Source organism: Mobula hypostoma, chromosome 2 (genome assembly GCF_963921235.1).
Source record: "Mobula hypostoma chromosome 2, sMobHyp1.1, whole genome shotgun sequence".
NCBI classification, from domain to species: domain Eukaryota; kingdom Metazoa; phylum Chordata; class Chondrichthyes; order Myliobatiformes; family Myliobatidae; genus Mobula; species Mobula hypostoma.
This window is the reverse complement of record NC_086098.1, coordinates 40,109,346-40,128,060: the sequence shown is the minus strand read 5'-3', so window position 1 is coordinate 40,128,060 and position 18,715 is coordinate 40,109,346. Positions and strand designations below refer to the sequence as shown.

At 41.1% G+C, this 18,715-nt stretch overlaps 1 protein-coding gene across 7 annotated transcripts in view; it reads left to right on the top strand.

Annotated features, from left to right (window-relative positions):
• LOC134339444 (sterile alpha motif domain-containing protein 12-like) overlaps window positions 1-13,979 on the top strand; it is a 58,934-nt gene extending 44,955 nt beyond the window's left edge. For 4 of the 7 annotated variants that reach the window (XR_010016406.1, XR_010016408.1, XR_010016407.1 and 1 more), the window contains one exon: window positions 11,300-13,979. Coding sequence is in view for 4 of the 7 variants with exons in the window: in XM_063035990.1 (XP_062892060.1) it covers window positions 11,300-11,304 (5 nt within the window). In the remaining 3 variants the exon portion in view is untranslated. Of the gene's footprint in view, window positions 1-278; window positions 7,865-11,299 lie in introns of those variants that run through there. The other 3 variants (XM_063035971.1, XM_063035962.1, XM_063035976.1) reach the window with 1 other exon arrangement.
• Window positions 13,980-18,715: the final 4,736 nt, after the last annotated feature.

Here is an 18,715-nt window from a genome sequence, read left to right as displayed (position 1 = left end):
CCACTGCACCCTTAATGATCTTGAATATTGCAGCACAGTTGAGTCATCCTGCCTTTAGAATACTTCTTTCTTTGCATGTATCTACTGTGCCTTCTGTCTTGCTCCCAGAAACTGCAGGGTGAATTTTAGCATATTATGATCATTGCCCCCGAAGGGTATCTTTACTTTCAATCTCTAATCAATTCCAGTTCATTGCGTCGCCTCTGATCTGGGCCGACATTTACGTGCCGGGTGGCACCTAATTAATTAGCTTGTTTATTTCTGCTTTTTTCTTAAAGGTGTGCTGGGGGCATTCTGGCTACTGCTGCACCACTGCATTCTTCGCGGCAATGTGTCGGTCTGCGGCCTGGAGGTTGGGGACCACTGCCCTAGTGGGCTCAACCGCAAGCAGCTCTGAAAAGCCATCTTGTAGGCATTCTAGAAATTCCCCCTCTTGGGATACAGTATCAACTTGATATTCCCAATCTACCTACATATTGAAATCCTCCATGACTATTGTAATGTTGCCCTTTTGATATCCATTTCTGTCTCTCATTTTAATTTGTAGACCACATCTTTGCTACTGTTCATAGGTCTGTATATAACTCCCATCAGGGTCCTTTTACTCTTGTAGTTTCTTAGCTCTGCCCACAATGTTTCTATACCTTCTGATCCTACGTCCACCTCTTTTTAAGGATTTGATTTCATTTATTTTTACCAACAGAGTCACCCCATCCCCTCTGCCTACCTGCCTGTTCTTCTGATACGTTAAGCTCTCAGCTATAATCTTCTTTCAGCCAAGATTCAGTGATGCCCACATCATACCTGCCAATCTATAACTCTGCTACGTTAATCTACCTTATTCTGTATACTGCGTGCATTCAAATAAAACATAGAAACATAGAAAACCTACAGCACAATACAGGCCCTTCAGCCCACAAAATTGTGCCGAACATGTTCCTACCTTAGAAATTACTAGGCTTACCTATAGCCCTCTATTTTTCTAAGCTCCATGTACCTATCCAGAAGTCTCTTAAAAGACCCTTATCGTATCCACCTCCACCACTGTCGCTGGCAGCCCATTCCACGCACTCACCACTCTGCGTTAATAAAAAAAAACTTCCCCTTGACATCTTCTCTGTACCTATTTCCAAGCACCTTAAAACTGTGCCCTCTCATGCTAGCCATTTGAACCCTGGGGAAAAGCCTCTGACTATCCACACGATCAATGCCTCTCATCATCTTTTACACCTCTTTCAGGTCACCTCTCATCCTCCGTCGCTCCAAGGAAAAAAGGCTGATTTCACTCAACCTATTCTCATAAGGCATGCTCCCCAATCCAGGCAACATCCTTGTAAATCTCCTCTGCACCCTTTCTATGGTTTCCACATCCTTCCTAAAGTGAGGTGACCCGAACTGAGCACAGTACTCCAAGTGGGGTCTGACCAGGGTCCTATATAGCTGCAACATTACCACTCAGCTCCTAAACTCAATCCTACGATTGATGAAGGCCAATGCACCGTATGCTTTCTTAACCACAGAGTCAACCTGCGCAGCAGTTTTGAGTGTCCTATGGACGCAGACCCCAAGAACCCTCTGATCCTCCACACTACCAAGAGTCTTACCATTAATACTATATTCTGTCATCATGACCTACCAAAATGACCACTTCACACGTAGCTGGGTTGAACTCCATTTGCCACTTCTCAGCCCAGTTTTGCATCCTAACACCTCCAACTTTTGTGTTATCAGCAAATTTACTAACCCTTCCCTCCACTTCCTCATCCAGGTCATTTATAAAAATCATGAAGAGTAGGGGTCCCAGAACACTTCCCAGAGGCACCCCATTGGTGACTGACCTCCATGCAGAATATGACCTGTCTACAACCACTTTTTGCCTTCTGTGGGCAGGTCAGTTCTGGATCCATAAGGCAATGTCCCCTTGGCAATGCCTCCTTACTTTCTCAATAAGCCTTGCATGGGGTACCTTGTCAAATGCCTTGCTGAAATCCATATACACTACATCTACGGCTCTTCCTTCATCAATGTGTTTAGTCACATCCTCAAAAAAAATTCAATCAGGCTCCTAAGGCACAAACTGCCTTTCACAAAGCCATGCTGACTAGAACATAGATCATAGTAAACCTACAGCACAATACAGGCCCTTCGGCCCACAAAACTGTGCTGAACATGTCCCTACCTTAGAACTACCTAGGCTTTACCCATAGCCCTCTATTTTTCTAAGCTTCATGTAGCAAACTATTACTAATCATATTGTGCCTCTCCAAACGTTCATAAATCCTGTCTCTCAGGATCTTCTCCATCAACTTAGCAACCACTGAAGTGTGCAACTGTAATGAAAACCAATTTCCCCCGGGATCAGTAAAGTATGACTATGACTATGACTAAGACTCACTGGTTTATAATTTCTTGGGTATCTCTACTCCCTTTCTTGAATAATGGAACAACATCTGCAACTCTCCAATCCTCTGGAACATCATCCGTTCCCATTGATGATGCAAAGATCATCACCAGAGGCTCAGCAATCTCTTCCCTCACCTCCCACAGTAGCCTTGGGTACATTTCGTCTGGTCCTGGTGACTTATCCAACTTGATGCTTTCCAAAAACTCCAGCACATCCTCTTCCTTAATATCTACATGCTCAAGCTTTTCAGTCCGCTGTACGTCATCCCTACAATCGCTAAGATCCATTTCCGTAGTGAATACTGAAGCAAAGTACTCATTAAATACCTCTGCTATCTCCTCCAGTTCCGTACGCACTTTTCCACTGTCACATTTGATTGGTCCTATTCTCTCACATCTTATCCTCTTGCTCTTGACATATTTGTAGAATGCCTTGGGATTTTCCTTAATCCTGCTTGCCAAGGCCTTCTCATGGCCCCTTCTGGCTCTCCTAATTTCATTTTTAAGCTCCTTCCTGCTAACCTTATAATCTCCTAGATCTCTATCATTACCTAGTTTTTTTGAACCTTTCGTAAGCTCTTCTTTTCTTCTTGACTAGATTTACAACCGCCTTCGTACACCATGGTTCCTGTACCCTACCATCCTTTCCGTCTCATTGGAATGTACCCATGCAGAACTCCATGCAAATGTCCCATGAACATTTGACACATTTTTTCCGTACATTTCCCTGAGAACAGATGTTCCCAATTTATACTTCCAAGTTCTTGCCTGATAGCCTCATATTTCTCCTTACTCCAATTAAAAGCTTTCCTAACTTGTCTGTTCCTATCCCTCTCCAATGCTATGGTAAAGGAGATAGAATTGTGATCACTATCTCCAGAACGCTCTCCCACTGAGAAACTTGACACCCGACCAGATTCATTTCCCAATACCGGATCAAGTACAGCCTCTTGTAGACTTACCTACATATTGTGTCAAGAAACCTTCTTGAACACACCTAACAAACTCCACCCCATCTAAACCCCTCGCTCTAGGGACATGGCAATCGATATTTGGGAAATTAAAATCTCCCACCACGACAACCCTGTTATTATTACACCTTTCCAGAATCTGTCTCCCTATCTGCTCCTCGATGTCCCTGTTACTGTTGGGTGGTCTACAAAAAACACCCAGTACAGTTATTGACCCCTTCTTGTTTCTAACTTCCACCCACAGAGACTCAGTAGACAATCCCTCCATGGCGTCCACCTTTTCTGCAGCCATGACACTATCTCTGATCAACAGTGCCATGCCCCCACATCTTTTGCCTCCCTCCCTGTCCTTTCTGAAACATCTAAAGCCTGGCACTCGAAGTAACCATTCCTGCCCCTGAGCCATCCAAGTCTCTGTAATGGCCACAGTTTCATAGCTCCAAGTACTGATCCACGCTCTAAGCTCATCCACTTTGTTCATAATACTTCATGCATTAAAATAGACACATCTCAAACCATTGGTATGAGCGCATCCCTTCTCTATCACCTGCCTATCCTCCCTCTCACACTGGCAACACACTCTGAAGAGCAACTGCAACGCCTCATGGACAGCTTCTCAAGAGCCTGCCAGGACTTCAGCTTGACCATCAGCCTGAAGAAAACCAATGTGTTGGGCCAAGGCGTTGAGCATCCCCCTGCCATTACCATCAACAACTACAAGCTGGAGGTAGTTCACGAGTTCACATACCTTGGCTCCACCATCACAGACAGCTTCTCCCTAGACCCCAAGATCAACAGAGGGATTGGACGAGCAGCCTCAACATTCGCCAGGCTGACAAAGAGAGTCTGGGAGAACAGAAAGCTGATGACACACACCAAAGTTGCAGTCTACAGGGCCTGCGTCCTCAGCACACTGCTTTATGGCAGAGAGACCTGGAGCCTCTACTACACACAAGAGTGGTGTCTCAACGCCTTCCACCCTCACAGCCTGAGATGCATCCTGGACATCACGTGGACTGACCGAGTTACCAACAATGAGGTCCTGGCCAGCACCCAGATACCCAGCCTCTTCACCCTGCTCCAACAACGCCGTCTCCGCTGGCTGGGCCACGTACACCGCATGTCAGACGGGAGGATCCCGAGAGACCTGCTGTACGGGGAATTGGCCTCCAGCAAGAGAGCACAAGGGCGGCCCCATCTTCATTTCAAAGACGTTTGCAAGAGAGACATGAAGTCACTGAACATGAACGTCGAGAGGTGGGAGGACATCACAAGCGATCGCTCTCACTGGAGGCTGGAACTACGCAGAGGTCTAAAAAGAGGAGAAGGGAAGCTGAGGCTTGCTGCTGAAGAAAAGCGCACTCGCCGATAAAACAGCACCAAGACAACACTGGAGGCCAGCGCCTTCAAGTGCAATCGCTGCAGCCGAGACTGTCACTCCCGTGTGGGCCTCTACAGCCACAACAGACGCTGCTCTAACACAGACTGAAGCAAGAATTTCCAGGCTCAGATCCATGGTCTCACGAGTCTAACGGATGCCACCACGATATCTTCAGCCTTATCATCCCGGTTCCCACCCCCGTGCTGAATTAGTTTAAACCCACCTGAACAACTCTAGCAAACCTACCCCCAAGTATATTGGTTCCCTTTGGGTTCATGTGTAGCCCATCCCTTTTGTACATGCCTTCCTCAGAGGAGATCTCAATGATCCAGAACTACTGCCCCCGCGGTAGTTCCTCAGCTACTCATTCATCTGCCAAATCATCCTATTCTTACACTCACTAGCGCATGCCACAGGCAGTAGTCTAGAATTGCACCCATGGAGGTCCTGCTTTACAGCTTCCTGTCCAGCACCTTAAAATCTCCAACAAGAGAAAATCTGCAGGTGCTGGAAATCCAAGCAACACACACACAATTCTGGAGCAACTCAGCAGGCCAGGCAGCATCTATGGGGAAAAAAGTACAGCCACTGTTTTGGGCCGAGACCTTTCAGAAGGACTAAGTCACTCAGTTACCTGCCTCCTGTAACTTGGGGATTACTGTCTCCTATCTATCGCTTCCTCAGTCGCCCAGATGAGCCGAAGGTCATCGAGCTGCAGTTTCAGTTCCTTGACGTGTTCTCTGAGGAGCTGCAGCATGGCGCAGATATTGTTGTCTGGGAGGCTGGAGATCTCCCAGAATTCCCACATCTCAGACACAGAACAAAAGACAACCCCTGGAGCCATTCTCACTGCACTGACTGTGTCCTAAGAGATGAGGAATGAAGAAGAAACTTGCTTACCAGATACTTAACTCACCCAAGCTTGATCTTGCCAAAGCCTAATGAACCAAAGCCACTCCACCACTGATCCACTCATACAATGGCTGCTCCACTTGCCCTTGCCTTATTTTTATTTGCCCTTTTTAATGATTCCTGTTCAGTGATTGAGCGCATTCCAACCATGAAAATTGCTGCAAATCTCTTTTTTAAATCTTCAGCTACATACCTAAGTGAAATTGCCACTTCTTGTGCTTCCGCACAGTGATTGGGTGCAGTCCAACTCTGCTTGAAGCAGCTGTTGTCTAAGTTTTAAATGAGCTTCATTAAAGTATACAGTGGATTCTGGTTAATTGGCTGATCGGTTAATCAGGGCAGCTGCATATTTGGGACAAATCTTAGAGCACAAATTAATGGAGCCAGGATTCACCTCGTTTATTTGGGACACCATGCTGGCTTAAATGGGACAGGAGAATGCTGCCAAATAGTTTCGAACTAGCATTTGCATGGCCATTAGACACGACACCGTGCTTCGAGTGAAGTTTTTAAGTGGCCTCAGTTGCATTTGTTTCTGTCCAAAAAGCACTAATTTTGTAACTGATAGTTGGAGAGAAATAAGTAGGACAATTCACAACTGTTTTGTTTACTGTAGTTTCAAGCAGTTGGACCCAGAGATGCCAGAAATAGCCGAGAGCGAAAATGGAACAATTTCACTATTTCATGTTAGTAACTGCGGAGAATTTGAAGGTATCAACAATCGTCTTGAATGTTGCAATGACAATGAAGATTTGATGGATACATTCTATGAAGTCAGTCCATTATCTGCACCAAGTGACTGCGCTTCTATTTATTTACAGTCATTGAAAAGAACATGACAGCTTACACTGGATGAATTTCTCCATCGATAACTATTAAGAACTAATACACAGTTTAATAGTACTGTAGTAATATTAGTAATGTTCTAATTTGTTCTGTATTTCATTTAAATGCATTATTTGTTACTCAGCTAAACTTTAGTTTGTCTCGCTTATAACTTTTTATTTCCATGAAACTTCAGCTAATTGGGACAGCTGCTTAATTGGTTCAAAATGTACTGGTCCTGATACGTACCAATTAGCTGGAATCCACTGTATATATTAAAAAAATACCGCGCCCAATTTGTGTCCCTCCCAACAACTAAGAAAATTATTCTTACAAATGTCATTCTTTTAACGTGTAATTAAGGGCCGAGAGGAGGCCTGAATGCACTAAAAGTGGGCCCAAAATATGGGAGGTGCATCTAGTCAGAGAACTTTATTTGAATTAAATGTGTGCTCAAGATGGTGCCAGCGACTGTTTGCCCTCTCCCATTGAGAGACTCAAGACCCCTGTGGAGATCCAGTGTTTCCTGTTGCCCCAGACGAAGACCATTAACCTCCTCTGCATTCTTGCGACAAAGGGGGCAGGTGAGGCTAAGGTGACCATGCGGTACCACAACATGGAGGCTACCAGCTGGTTTATGACCACCACCCTGCCTCGATAGGAAAGCACCCTGAGAGGGTCTGATTGGCACCCCAGCCAGGCCATGACTTGCGTCTCCAGTTTCTGCCAGTCCGCCAGCCAGGTCTCCCCAGAAGGACTCAGGTAGACTCCCAGATAGAGCAGATGTTTGGTTCTCCATTCAAAAGCTTTCATCTCCTCTGACAGGGAGTCCACCTGCCACTGAGCCACTAAGAGTCCGGTACATTTCGCCCAGTTGATCCTAGCAGAGGACACTGCTGAGAAAACTTCCTGGCGCTCACACATCCTCCCCAGGTCACTGGGATCGGTCACCATCAGGAGAACATCATCGGTGTAGGCCAAGAGGACAACCTCCATGTCCGGTTTGTGCAGAACCAGACCCATCAGCCTCCACCAAAGAAGGCACAGGAATGGTTCTACACAAATCGCATTCAACTAGACGGACATGGGGCATCGCTGATGTTGTACTCTTCTAAAGGGAATGGGTGCTGTCAATGATCCATTGACCTTAACAAGGCATTCAGTGGCACTCCTTGGGTGTGTTGGTTGTTAACACAAACGACGTATTTCACTGTTTGTTTTGATGTTCACATGATAAATAAACTTGAATCCTGAATTTGCAAAAGTACGGATAATTAAACCTTGCGACAGGTTTATAATGAAGGGTGTAATTCCAAAATATTCTCATGTCACTTTCAATGTATCCAAGCTGTGTTTGCAAGTCGAGTTATCTCTGCAAAATAAATAGAATTTCAAACAGATTGCTTTCTTGTGCAGTTAGAATTGGAGGAGAAGTGGGAGGGTGGGGGTGGATTGAGGATTCAAGTGATTGTAAGTGGATTTGATTTTACAAATGAGAATGCAAAGATCTGGGTGGGTTAAACTTTGTGATTGTGTGTGAATGATATGCAAAAGAGATCAGTTAAGACTGGAATACAAAGTTCTAGATGCATGTTATGTTCATCCTTGGTACATCTTTGCTCTGTTATCTTTGTCCTCAGTGCTATTGAAATGGGGATAACTTTGTGCTGCTTTTCTGGGCTAAAATGTGTTGGGAAAGAGCACAGTTAGCGTCCCCCTCAACTCACTCCCTGCCCACCCAAAAAAAGTTGTGAAGTTCAGGACCTGGTGTGAGCAGGAGCTTGCTGATTGAGTTCTACATGTGATGCCCAACATTAGACTGTACTCTGAGTTCGGTGATGAAAAGCACACTTGCTAAAGCTTCCTGACAAAGGGTCCCGGCCTGAAACGTCGACTGCACCTCTTCCTACAGATGCTGCTTGGCCTGCTGCGTTCACCAGCAACTTTGATGTATGTTGCTTGCTAAAGCTGTCTGTTTTGTTTAGAGCTAGTGCTGGAACAGGCAGTCCATTTATTTCAATAGACTGGAAGTTTTGAGAGGGATGTATGCAGTATTAGTATTTCCAACATTCTGTTATTTTATTGGGCAATACGATGTTTAGAGCAGTCATGTGAGGTCATTAAGGACATGGTGGCACAAGATAAGATGTCAGATAAATATAAATTAATGTGGATGTTCAGCCGAACAAGGTGTCCTGTCTGCTAATAGGGAAGCTGTCTCCACAGAATCTGCCTGACTACAGGTACTATCTTTGTGGTATTTGCATGATGATTTGTGTTTCCTCCAGGTGCTTGGGTTTTATGCCACGCCCCAAAATTACCTTCATTAAATTGCCCTTTGTGTGTAGATGAAAGTTAGATTTTGGGAGAGTTCATAGCACTACGGGGAAAATGAAATGTGATTAGTGGTCAACATGGGCCCAGTGGGTCAAAGAGCATATTTCTGGGTTGCATGACTCAACATAACATCAATTGTGTTATTTTTAACTGTATTTCTTTCAGCTTTTTTATTTTTTAATGTATCCATTTAAAGAAAAAAATGATTCTAACCTGTTTTAAAAATTTCTGAATGTCTTGAATGTTCTGAAGCATTCAAAATCCTTGACAGCTTTTACAGCTGAGAGAGTCTGAGGTTGTTCCTTTTCCAGGTGTCAGGTCTTCAGTGGCTGTTTTGTGGGCAATGTTTGTCCCTTGGGCAGATTTTCACTATTTAGCACCTTCAATATTTCAGATGGTAGAGAGGAGGACTGGAGAGTGTTCCAGTAATCTTTAGGTCACGGATTTAATCCCGGCTTGAAGGATACCTGTTGGGAGCAACATGGTACTGTAGCAGTTAGCGTGACACTATTACATCTCGGGGTGTCAGAGTTCAGAGTTCAATTCCTACTCTGCCTATAAGGAGTTTGTACGTTCTCCCCGTGACCGCATGGGTTATCCTCCGAGTACTCCGGTTTCCACACACATTTCAGACACGTAGGTTAAATGGTCGTTGTGAGTTGTCCTGTGATTAGTCTAGTATTAACTAAGTGGGTTGCTGGGCAGCGTGCTCATTGGGCTGGAAGGGCCTCTTCCACGCTGTATCTTTAAATAAAATAAAAATAATTGAGCCTGACCGTAATTCACCAGTAATCTGGCACTGTGGTATGTGCAGAAGCTGAGTATAATTTTCTCCATGTGTTTGTACTAAGCCACTGGATCTAAATATACTGCAGCAACATTATTTTAACTATAGATTGCTCCATGCAGATTTGTTCAACTTAACTTATAACAATTTGTGAAAAGGACACTTTTCAGTAATGTAGTACAATGGAATTGTTTAGAAATTGGTTTAGTTGGTGCACAATTATGGTAATAAAGGAACGTTTTTCTATCTGACCTCCATGGGAGTTGATGTAGATGACGACATGTATGTATCATGCTGTATTTTGAGTTGTTTAATTAATGACTGTACTGTAGCAATTGAATGTTTTATCATGTATAACACATTATTGCTCTCTGCTGAACAAGTCTGCCATGCAGTACTTTTGAGTTTTGCTTAAGGTCATTGATGATAGTGTCTGAGAAATGAGCTCCCCTAATCGACATAAATACACTGTCATAAGCACCCACCCCTTCAAAAAGGCATTTAGTTAAATTTCTGTTGTCTGCTCTACCTATTAAAATGAAAATGGTTGTTAAATTGGAGCTACTTATTTTAACGTATATCCATTTTAATGAAAAATACTGGCTTCTTCTGATTTGTAAACCAAATTAGGGCTTTTGCTTGATTGATGCTGCTAATTCAATATTTGAAAATAATTTGCTTTAAAATACTAAACTTCAGCAAAATGCTTGGAGATGTAGGGAATTCCATCAAGAATTGTATCCCTAATTACAATGTTTTTACATGTAATTTAACTCTGTTCATAAAGACAGAAATGTTACTGGAATATTAGTTACAATGATAATTAATTACTCCCAATGAGGAAGACAGTTGCTGAGGGAGGTACACAGGCCCAGGTTTTGAAAGCTTGCTGATGAACACAGAGGGGAATGCTAAGTTGTAATTAATAAAAGAGCAGCCTGATGAATATTTGCTGTTGTCTGGATGCTACAAAGCAGAGTGGACAACCAGCCCTTGCTCAGGCAGGAGTTAAGTTCCCTTCATAACAAATATCAAAGCATTTCATCAGTAGATGTGAGAACTACCAGACAATAGTCATTGAAGCACCTCACACTGCTCTTCTTGGGCACTGGCATGCTTGCTGCCATTTTGAAGTGAGTGAATACCTCAGAACAGCAATAAAAGATTGGTGATGTCGTTGAACACTCCATCCAGTTGGTTGGCACAGGATTTCAGTAGCTGGCGAGGGACACTGTTGGGGCCTGACATCTTGTGAGGGTTCGCCTCTTGAAAGATGTTCTGACATGATCCTCCGAAACAGAGATCACAGTGTTGTTAGATCTGACCAGCCATCAGGACAACATTGCTATAAAAAAAAACGTACGTTTAATGTGATATATGGTATACCCACATTAGAATCAATCCAGACTTCAGGTAAGTAATTTTATACAAGGGTTACTAAATCCACCCTTCTAAGCTTGAAACTTGTTAGAGAAGCTCAGCGTTCATTTCTTCATACAGAGTTGGGCAGTGAATTTCAGCACAGGAAGTGGCTTGGGTCTGAAAATGCTAAGTTGTTATTTGTTCTCTGAAATCAGCCTTGTATTAAATTATTGCTTAGCACATCAAAATGGTGCACAATAGAATTTCTAACCATTATCATTTACATGAAGTTGGAAACTAAATCTCCTATTTTCCTTTCAGACTAAGGATTTCCTGTCAGAAATTTCTTCAAGTATCCTAGTCAATATTTCTTCCCAGATCATCGGCACAAAAATGGATAATCTGAAAATCATCAGATTTTTTTTTAATTTATTACATGTATTTATGGAAAAGTTAGATTCCAGATTTCTTTCTAGGCAACAATTACTGCATTTCAGAAATAATTCATTAAATGGAAACAGAGGTTTCCTAAGTGTTCCCTTATCGGAAACTATGTAAATACAGTCTTTGATCACATTTCCACTTTATTTTGAGTTACATTAAAATAGAATTAATACAAAATAAACTGCTGTATTTGCTTATATTTGTAAGGAAAATGTACTGTTCTTGCGAATGTAATGGATGATGTAATATAAACATTTTTGGAAGATGTTGTAATGGAATGCAGGTTGAATTTTTATATACTGCTAATCTTAATCCTGGAATAATTTCTGAACTTCCTCTGCAGTACCCTGTTGAAATCATTTTCAAGAAAGTTGGACTAAAATTGTTATTTGGTGGTTAAAATCATCACTACTCTAGGGGATAGACCACTGACAGCAGCTCACTGTGGTCCTCTGTCCTAGATGAAGGTAGGTTAATTGGCTCTGTGGCTTCTACAGACATACAGTTTTCACCAGATAAACTCATATGTCTTCTAGGCAAAGATCCTTCCTCTTTGTTTATGGTAGAACAAAGAGATCTGAGAATACAGGTCCATAATTAATTGAAAGTGATGTCGGAGGTAGATAGGGTTGTAAAGAAAGCTTTTGGCACACTGGCCTTCATAAATCAATGTATTGAGTTATGTTGAAATTGTAGAAGACAGTGGTGAGGCCTAATTTGGAATATTGTGTGCAGTTTCATCATCTGCCTACAGGAAAGATGTAAACAAGGTTGAGAGTGCAGAGAAAATTTACAAGGATGTTGTTGGGTCTGGAGGACCTGAGTTTTAAGGAAAGATTGAATAGGTAGGACTGTATCTTTAGAACATAGAAGATTGAGAAGAGAGTTGACAGAGGTATACAAAATTATGAGGGGTATGGATAGGGTAAATGCAAGTAGGCTTTTTCCACAGAGGTTGAGTGGGACTACAATCAGAGGTCATGTGTTAAGGGTGAATGGTGAGAAGTTTAAGGGGAACAGGAGGGGAAACTTCTTCATTCAGAGGGTCGTGAGAGTGTGAAATGAGCTGCCTGTAGAAGTGGTGCATGCAAGCTCGCTCTATTTTAACATTTAACAGAAGTTTGGATAGGTCCATAGATAGTAGGAGTATGGAGGGCGATCGTCCTGGTGCTGGTTGGTAGGAGTGGGCAGTTTAAATGGTTTCAGCATGGACTGGATGGGCTGAAAGGCCTGTTTCTATGCTGTACTTCTCTATGACTCCAGGGATGCAGTCTTAGGAGCTTCTGTTGGCACTTCTGTAGGAGTTTTTGTTGGACGGGGTTGCATGCCACATGCTCGACTCTCCTTGTTTCACAATTGGGTTTGGGACTATCCATGGTGGTATTGACTAAAATTGGTACAGAATCTAAACAATGGACTCATTGGCAATCAAAGAGGTGGTAATAATTCTCCCGGTGACTTTGCAGTTTCTTTTAGCTGATTAGTATTGTGCAATACACCGAGATAGAGTGAAAAGCTTTTATTTGCATGTCATCCAGACAGATCGTTCCACACTCAAATGCATGGAGGTAGTACAAAAAGGAAACAGAACCATCGTGCAGAATGTAGTGTTTATTACAGAGAAAGTGAACTGCAGGTAGACAAAGTGCAAGAATCATGACAAGGTAGTTTGAGAGACTGAGTTAGTTTTTATTGTATAATAGGTCCAGTCAAGAGTCTTTAAGGTTGTTCAACAGATCCCATTTGTTGTCTACCCATCATTGATCCTTCCTGTGCCACCTCCCATTTATTGGGTTTAATAGAACTGAACTAATGTGCCAAATGGAGAAATGATTAATATCGATTTGCCTATTATTTTGCCTAGTAAATAGTGGTACAACTTGGAATTGTTTTGACACCTTCCTTTCAAATAATGATTGGTGTTTATACTGCCAGCCACTGCTGTGTAAAGCTGACAGGAATTGTTGGTATTTATTTTGGCCAAATTAAACATGGAAATCCACAAGCATCTGTTCTTGATATCCTTTCTCTGCAGTTCATGATTTTGCAACTTCCGTTGATGTAGTCACACAGAATCTGTTTACTTTTACTTGAACTCCAACTTTTATTGCAGTTGTAGAGAAAAGAGATACTAAATGCACAGAATACATGTACTAAATGAGGAGAGTAGAGCGAATGGAAAATGGAATACTCCATACAGATGAGCGCAGAAATAATTGATATTACGTCTGGAAACGTGAAGAGGAATAGAACTATGAAGTGTATTGAAAACTGAACAGTTTCTCTACACAAATGTAGCCAGATGTGATGAGTAAATCAAACATACTGTTTGATACTGTCAGGATTTCGTATTGTTGATTAAGCTGTGTTTTAATCATTTTATTTTTGAACAAATATTTAGTACTCTAAAACCTTTTTGTGGGGATTGTCATTCCCTCTTGGGGAAAAAAAAGAAAATTCTGTAATTTTTAATTTTGTTATTTTAATGTTCCCTTTATGCGAAAAGGCCCATTTTTATTTTGCTTTCTGCAATGAAATAGAATTATGAATAAATATGTTTTACATCATGTCTGCTTCTGAGAATTCTTCAATTTAATTGTCTGCTTACACGGATTCTGTATCCCACAGATCCAACATCATTTTGGTACCAGCTTCCATATCATTCCAGAATAAGGGCAGCTTCCGCCACGTAGCTCATAAAATCTTTTTATTTTTCAGCTTTCTTCTAAGTTCATTCGCTGCTGACTGCAAAATACAGATATGAGTACTACATGCAGCACAAGCTTCATGTAGAACTCCACTGACCATGAATCGCTGACTACTACTCACTACCCATATCTTCACACATTTCAACAGAGATTGACAATTCCAATACTGTACTCCTTCAAAACTTCAAGGAATGTTGAACAGAATTGTCTATTTAAGTTGCATAAAAGTGGGGGTGCAGAAGCGTAGCGGTTAACTGCAAGATCAAGGTTCAGTTCCCACAGATGTCTGTAAGAAATTTGTTCGTTCTCCCCATGATCTCATGTGTTTCCTCGGAGGGCTTCTGTTTCTGTTTCCTGCCACAAAGCAAAGATATACGAGTTAGGGTTCGTAAGTCATGGGCATGCTATGTTGGAGACATAAGTATAGTGACTCTTGCAGGCTGCCCAGCACATCCCTGACACAAATGACGCTTTTCATTCTGTTTCCATGTACCTGTGACGAATAAAATTTATATTATTTGTTAGTTCTCAATTGTTTGTAAAAGTAAATAGGTCATTTATCTGTTGAATGAATTCTCCATTTTTCTATGATGAAAACGTGTAGTAGCTTGGCTACATATATTTACTCTGCTTCAGAATACAGTAGGGGAGCATAGAACTTAAGCAGCTCTTACCTGAGAAAAGATTAAAAGGAAATTATATTTAATGTTTTGCAAAAATAATTTGTCTTCTTGCTAGCATGTATTGTTAAAATAGATCTGGGTAACTCCTCCCCCCAAAGGAAAACTTTCAAGGACAGCTGGGTTTGTGACTTCAAGTTGAAGGAAGACTTTGTTCAACTTTTCATAAGAATTCTCATTGTGAGATGAAATTAATTGTATTTAAAAGCCATCTCATCCCTTTTCATTTATCAATATCTGTAAGATATTTGTCACTGTCACATAACTTAATTCTTAGTTCTGGCCGAATGAAGAAATCAATAAAAGTAAACAAGGCACAGCATTTTACCACAGTATGTCAATATAGTTGGTGTCTTCATTGATGTACATTGTTAAAATGAGGTCAGTTACAATGATGGAATGAAAGCTGCATTCTTTTTTTCTAGATTTGATTCTTTGGAGAATAGAGCATTTGATCCGTTGTTGAATTTTAATTATACTGAGTATTGCAGAAAATGGTTCACCATCTTGAAATACACCAAATTGAAATTAACACTGAAAAGCCATTAAAAAGCACCTGAAGATAGCAAAACAGTTTCCTGGCAAGCAACAGGGATGAACTTCAAATGTATTGCTGAGGTGAGTCTTACCTGGAAAAGGCGAAGGTTGCAGGTTTGGAAGCTGTTTCTTGAAGTGTAATGTCATCAGCCCAGGAAGATTGGTCATGGGGTCCTCAGCGGGTGCTAGTGAACACAGCGTTGTTCAGATCATCAATCATACCGTCTGCTCAGTTCCATCAGGAATTGCTGGTCCAAGGCTAGCAATGGAATGGTTTACAGCAAGTGTTGGTATAATTAAAAGCATGAGGTACAATGTGCTACTCGGCTCCTGAGGATCTGCTTATTGTCACAACATCTTTTCTCAGTAGCTTCAGCAGCTATATCTAAACACTTACTGATTCCCAAAGATTTGAATTAAAATCCTCTTCTACTTGTTTTGGCTCCTCTACTTCTTCCTCTATTTTTGTAGCCTCCTGTGTTCCTATAAGCAATTTATTTTTCCTTTCCTCCAACTATTGTGCAGTTTTACTCCTTTCACCAACTTGCTACAAACTTGTCATCATTAACTATACTTTTAGCCACTAGGTTCTGGTCTGAATTTCTTTTTGTAAACTATTTTGCTCCTTTTCCAAAACCTCTCACGTACCTTTTGCTCACTTCATTAGCCAGTATGCTACACCTACAGGAAGCACATAGCTATTGTACTTATTGTTCATTTTAATCAATTTCTAGTTTTTTTGTCCATCTGTTCTTGTAAGTTATCAGCAGCAGCATACCCTAAAATTTAAAAAAAATATATATATAAATCAAACAGCATCAAAACCTTAAGTGAGTTATCTTAACATTGTCACAGAGTCCTCAGGAAACCTACCATTCAAACTTGTGGGTATCATTTACCTTCTGCCTCAAATTATAGTAGCAATTTCAAATTATACTGATGGGTCCAAATCGTTCCATGATATACAACAGAATATCTTGAGATACTCTCTTTACAATAATTACCTTGGAAGTAGCTAAAGATCTTTGAAGCATCATAATAATGTGACCTTTTTGATTCCTGTTGAAAGTTGCTGCTTTAACTGTGCATAAGAACGAAATTATTCTTTAGATTTGAGATGTTTTTGTGCGTAAATGGAGAACAATCTGTAAAAATTTTGATTTCCATTTTCACCATTTTTATTACCAACTTTCTCTCCTGTGCATGTTTATAAAAGGTTTATCACAAAGTTTATCTGAAAGAACTGCAAGCCATAGATCATGAAAGACATGTTTGACCCACCAAGCAACTAGTTACACTAATGCTATTCCCCTGTACCTCTCCACTTGCCCATATGCTACAGGCAGTTTGCTGTGGCCAATTAACTAACTAAATCATATGTACCTGTATTTGGGATTTTGACAAATCTGTTGGAATTCTTTGAGGAAATAACAAGCAGGATAGATAAAGGGAAGTCAGTGAATGTTGCTTACTTGGATTTTCAGAAGGCATTTGACATTGTGCCACTAGTGAAGATTCTGGAATGGTTCCAGAAGACTGAAAAATTGCAAATTTCAAGAAGGGAACAGGGCAGAAGAAAGGACACTATAGGCCAGTTAATCTGACTTCAGTGTTGGGAAGCTACTGGAGTTGAAACAGGATGAAGTCTCAGGGTAGTTGGAGGCACATGATAAAATAAACCTTACTCAGCATGGTTTGCTTCAGGAAAAATCTTGCCTGACAAATCTGTTGGAATTCTTTTGAAGAAGTGACAAGCAGGATAGACAAAGGAGAGTTGGATGAATTTGTGTACTTGGATTTTCAGAAGGCCTTTGACAAAGTGCCAAACATGAGGCTGCTTAACAACTGTGAGCCCAAGGTATTATAGGAAAGATTCTAGCATGGATAAAGCAGTGGCTGATTGGCAGGAGGCAAAGGCTGGGAGTAAAAGGAGCCTTTTCTGATAGGCTGCCAGTGACTAGTGGTGGGATCCACAGGAGTCTGTGTTAGGACTGATTAATTTTACAGTATATGTCACTGTTGAAGCTTCTGCCGAGTCAATCATGGAAAGAAACAAAAGAAGGAAACCAAACAACAGCGTGAATGAGGTTGAGTCGAATCAACAGAACAACACCTCGCTCGGTAAGGGTAGTCATGTGGTGCAGGTGACACCAGACTGTCATCCAGAGACTGTAAGCAATAGGGAAAGGTTAAGGGTAGCAACATAGAACATCCATATACTTTACTAGAAAGGAAAGTTGGACAACACATTAAATAAAATGAAAAAGTTGGAAGTTGATATCTTAGGCCTGTCATAAATTAGATGGACTGACAGTGGCAAATTCACTAAGAATAGTTCTCTGATAATGTATTCTGGAGGTCAACAGCATATGCATGGAGCTGGAATTATTTTAAACAAACAAGTAACAAAATGTCTTATGAGATATTGGGCGATATCTGACCGGCTGCTTTTAGTCAAATTAAGGGGTAACCCTTTTAACATTAGCATAATCCAAGCCTATGCACCAACAAATGATACGGATGAAGAGGATATCAAAAAGTTTTATGAAGATTTTGACAGTGCTTATGAGCAATGTAAATCTCAGGATATAAAACTAGTCATGGGAGATCTTAACTCCAAAGTTGTACAGGAAAGGATTGATAACATCATAGGACCTTTTGGATTAGGGGAGAAAAATGAAAATGGAGAAAGGTTTACTGATTGGTGTGTCAGAAGCAACCAAGTGATCACCAATACTTGGTATAAAAACCATCCACGTAGATTGTGTACTTGGATTATCCCTGGAGATAGAACAAGGAATCAAGTAGATTTCATTACCATCAATGAACGCTTTAGAAATAATATCACAAATTCTAAAGCCTACCCAGGAGCAGACCATGGTTCAGATCACCATCCAGTAATAGCTACCATCAAAACAAAATTAAAGAAACTGAAATGTGGAAAAAAGAGAAAGTAGTATATGTTGGGAGAACTTAAAAATGATAGCATACTTGAGCAATAATTCAAAACAGCTGTAGAAGAACACCTCAATGAAAACGTAACAACACCTATTTGAGACAGATTTAAATATGCTATCTCGCAATCATCAGAGGAGATAATCCCAGTACAAGAAATCCAACACACCAACAAGGGGTGGATAACCCAAGAAATTCTAGATCTGATGGAACAAAGAAGGTTAGTGAAGAATAATGAAGTGCAATACAGAGAGCTAGACAGACAGACCAGACAGTTGTGCAATATTGCAAAGGAAGAATGGCTGAATCAAAGATGCAATGAAGCAGAGGCCATATTAACAACAGCAAAGAAATGCACAAGAAAATTAAGGAAATTACTGGAATTAAGAAAACCTCCTCTACAGGATGCATAA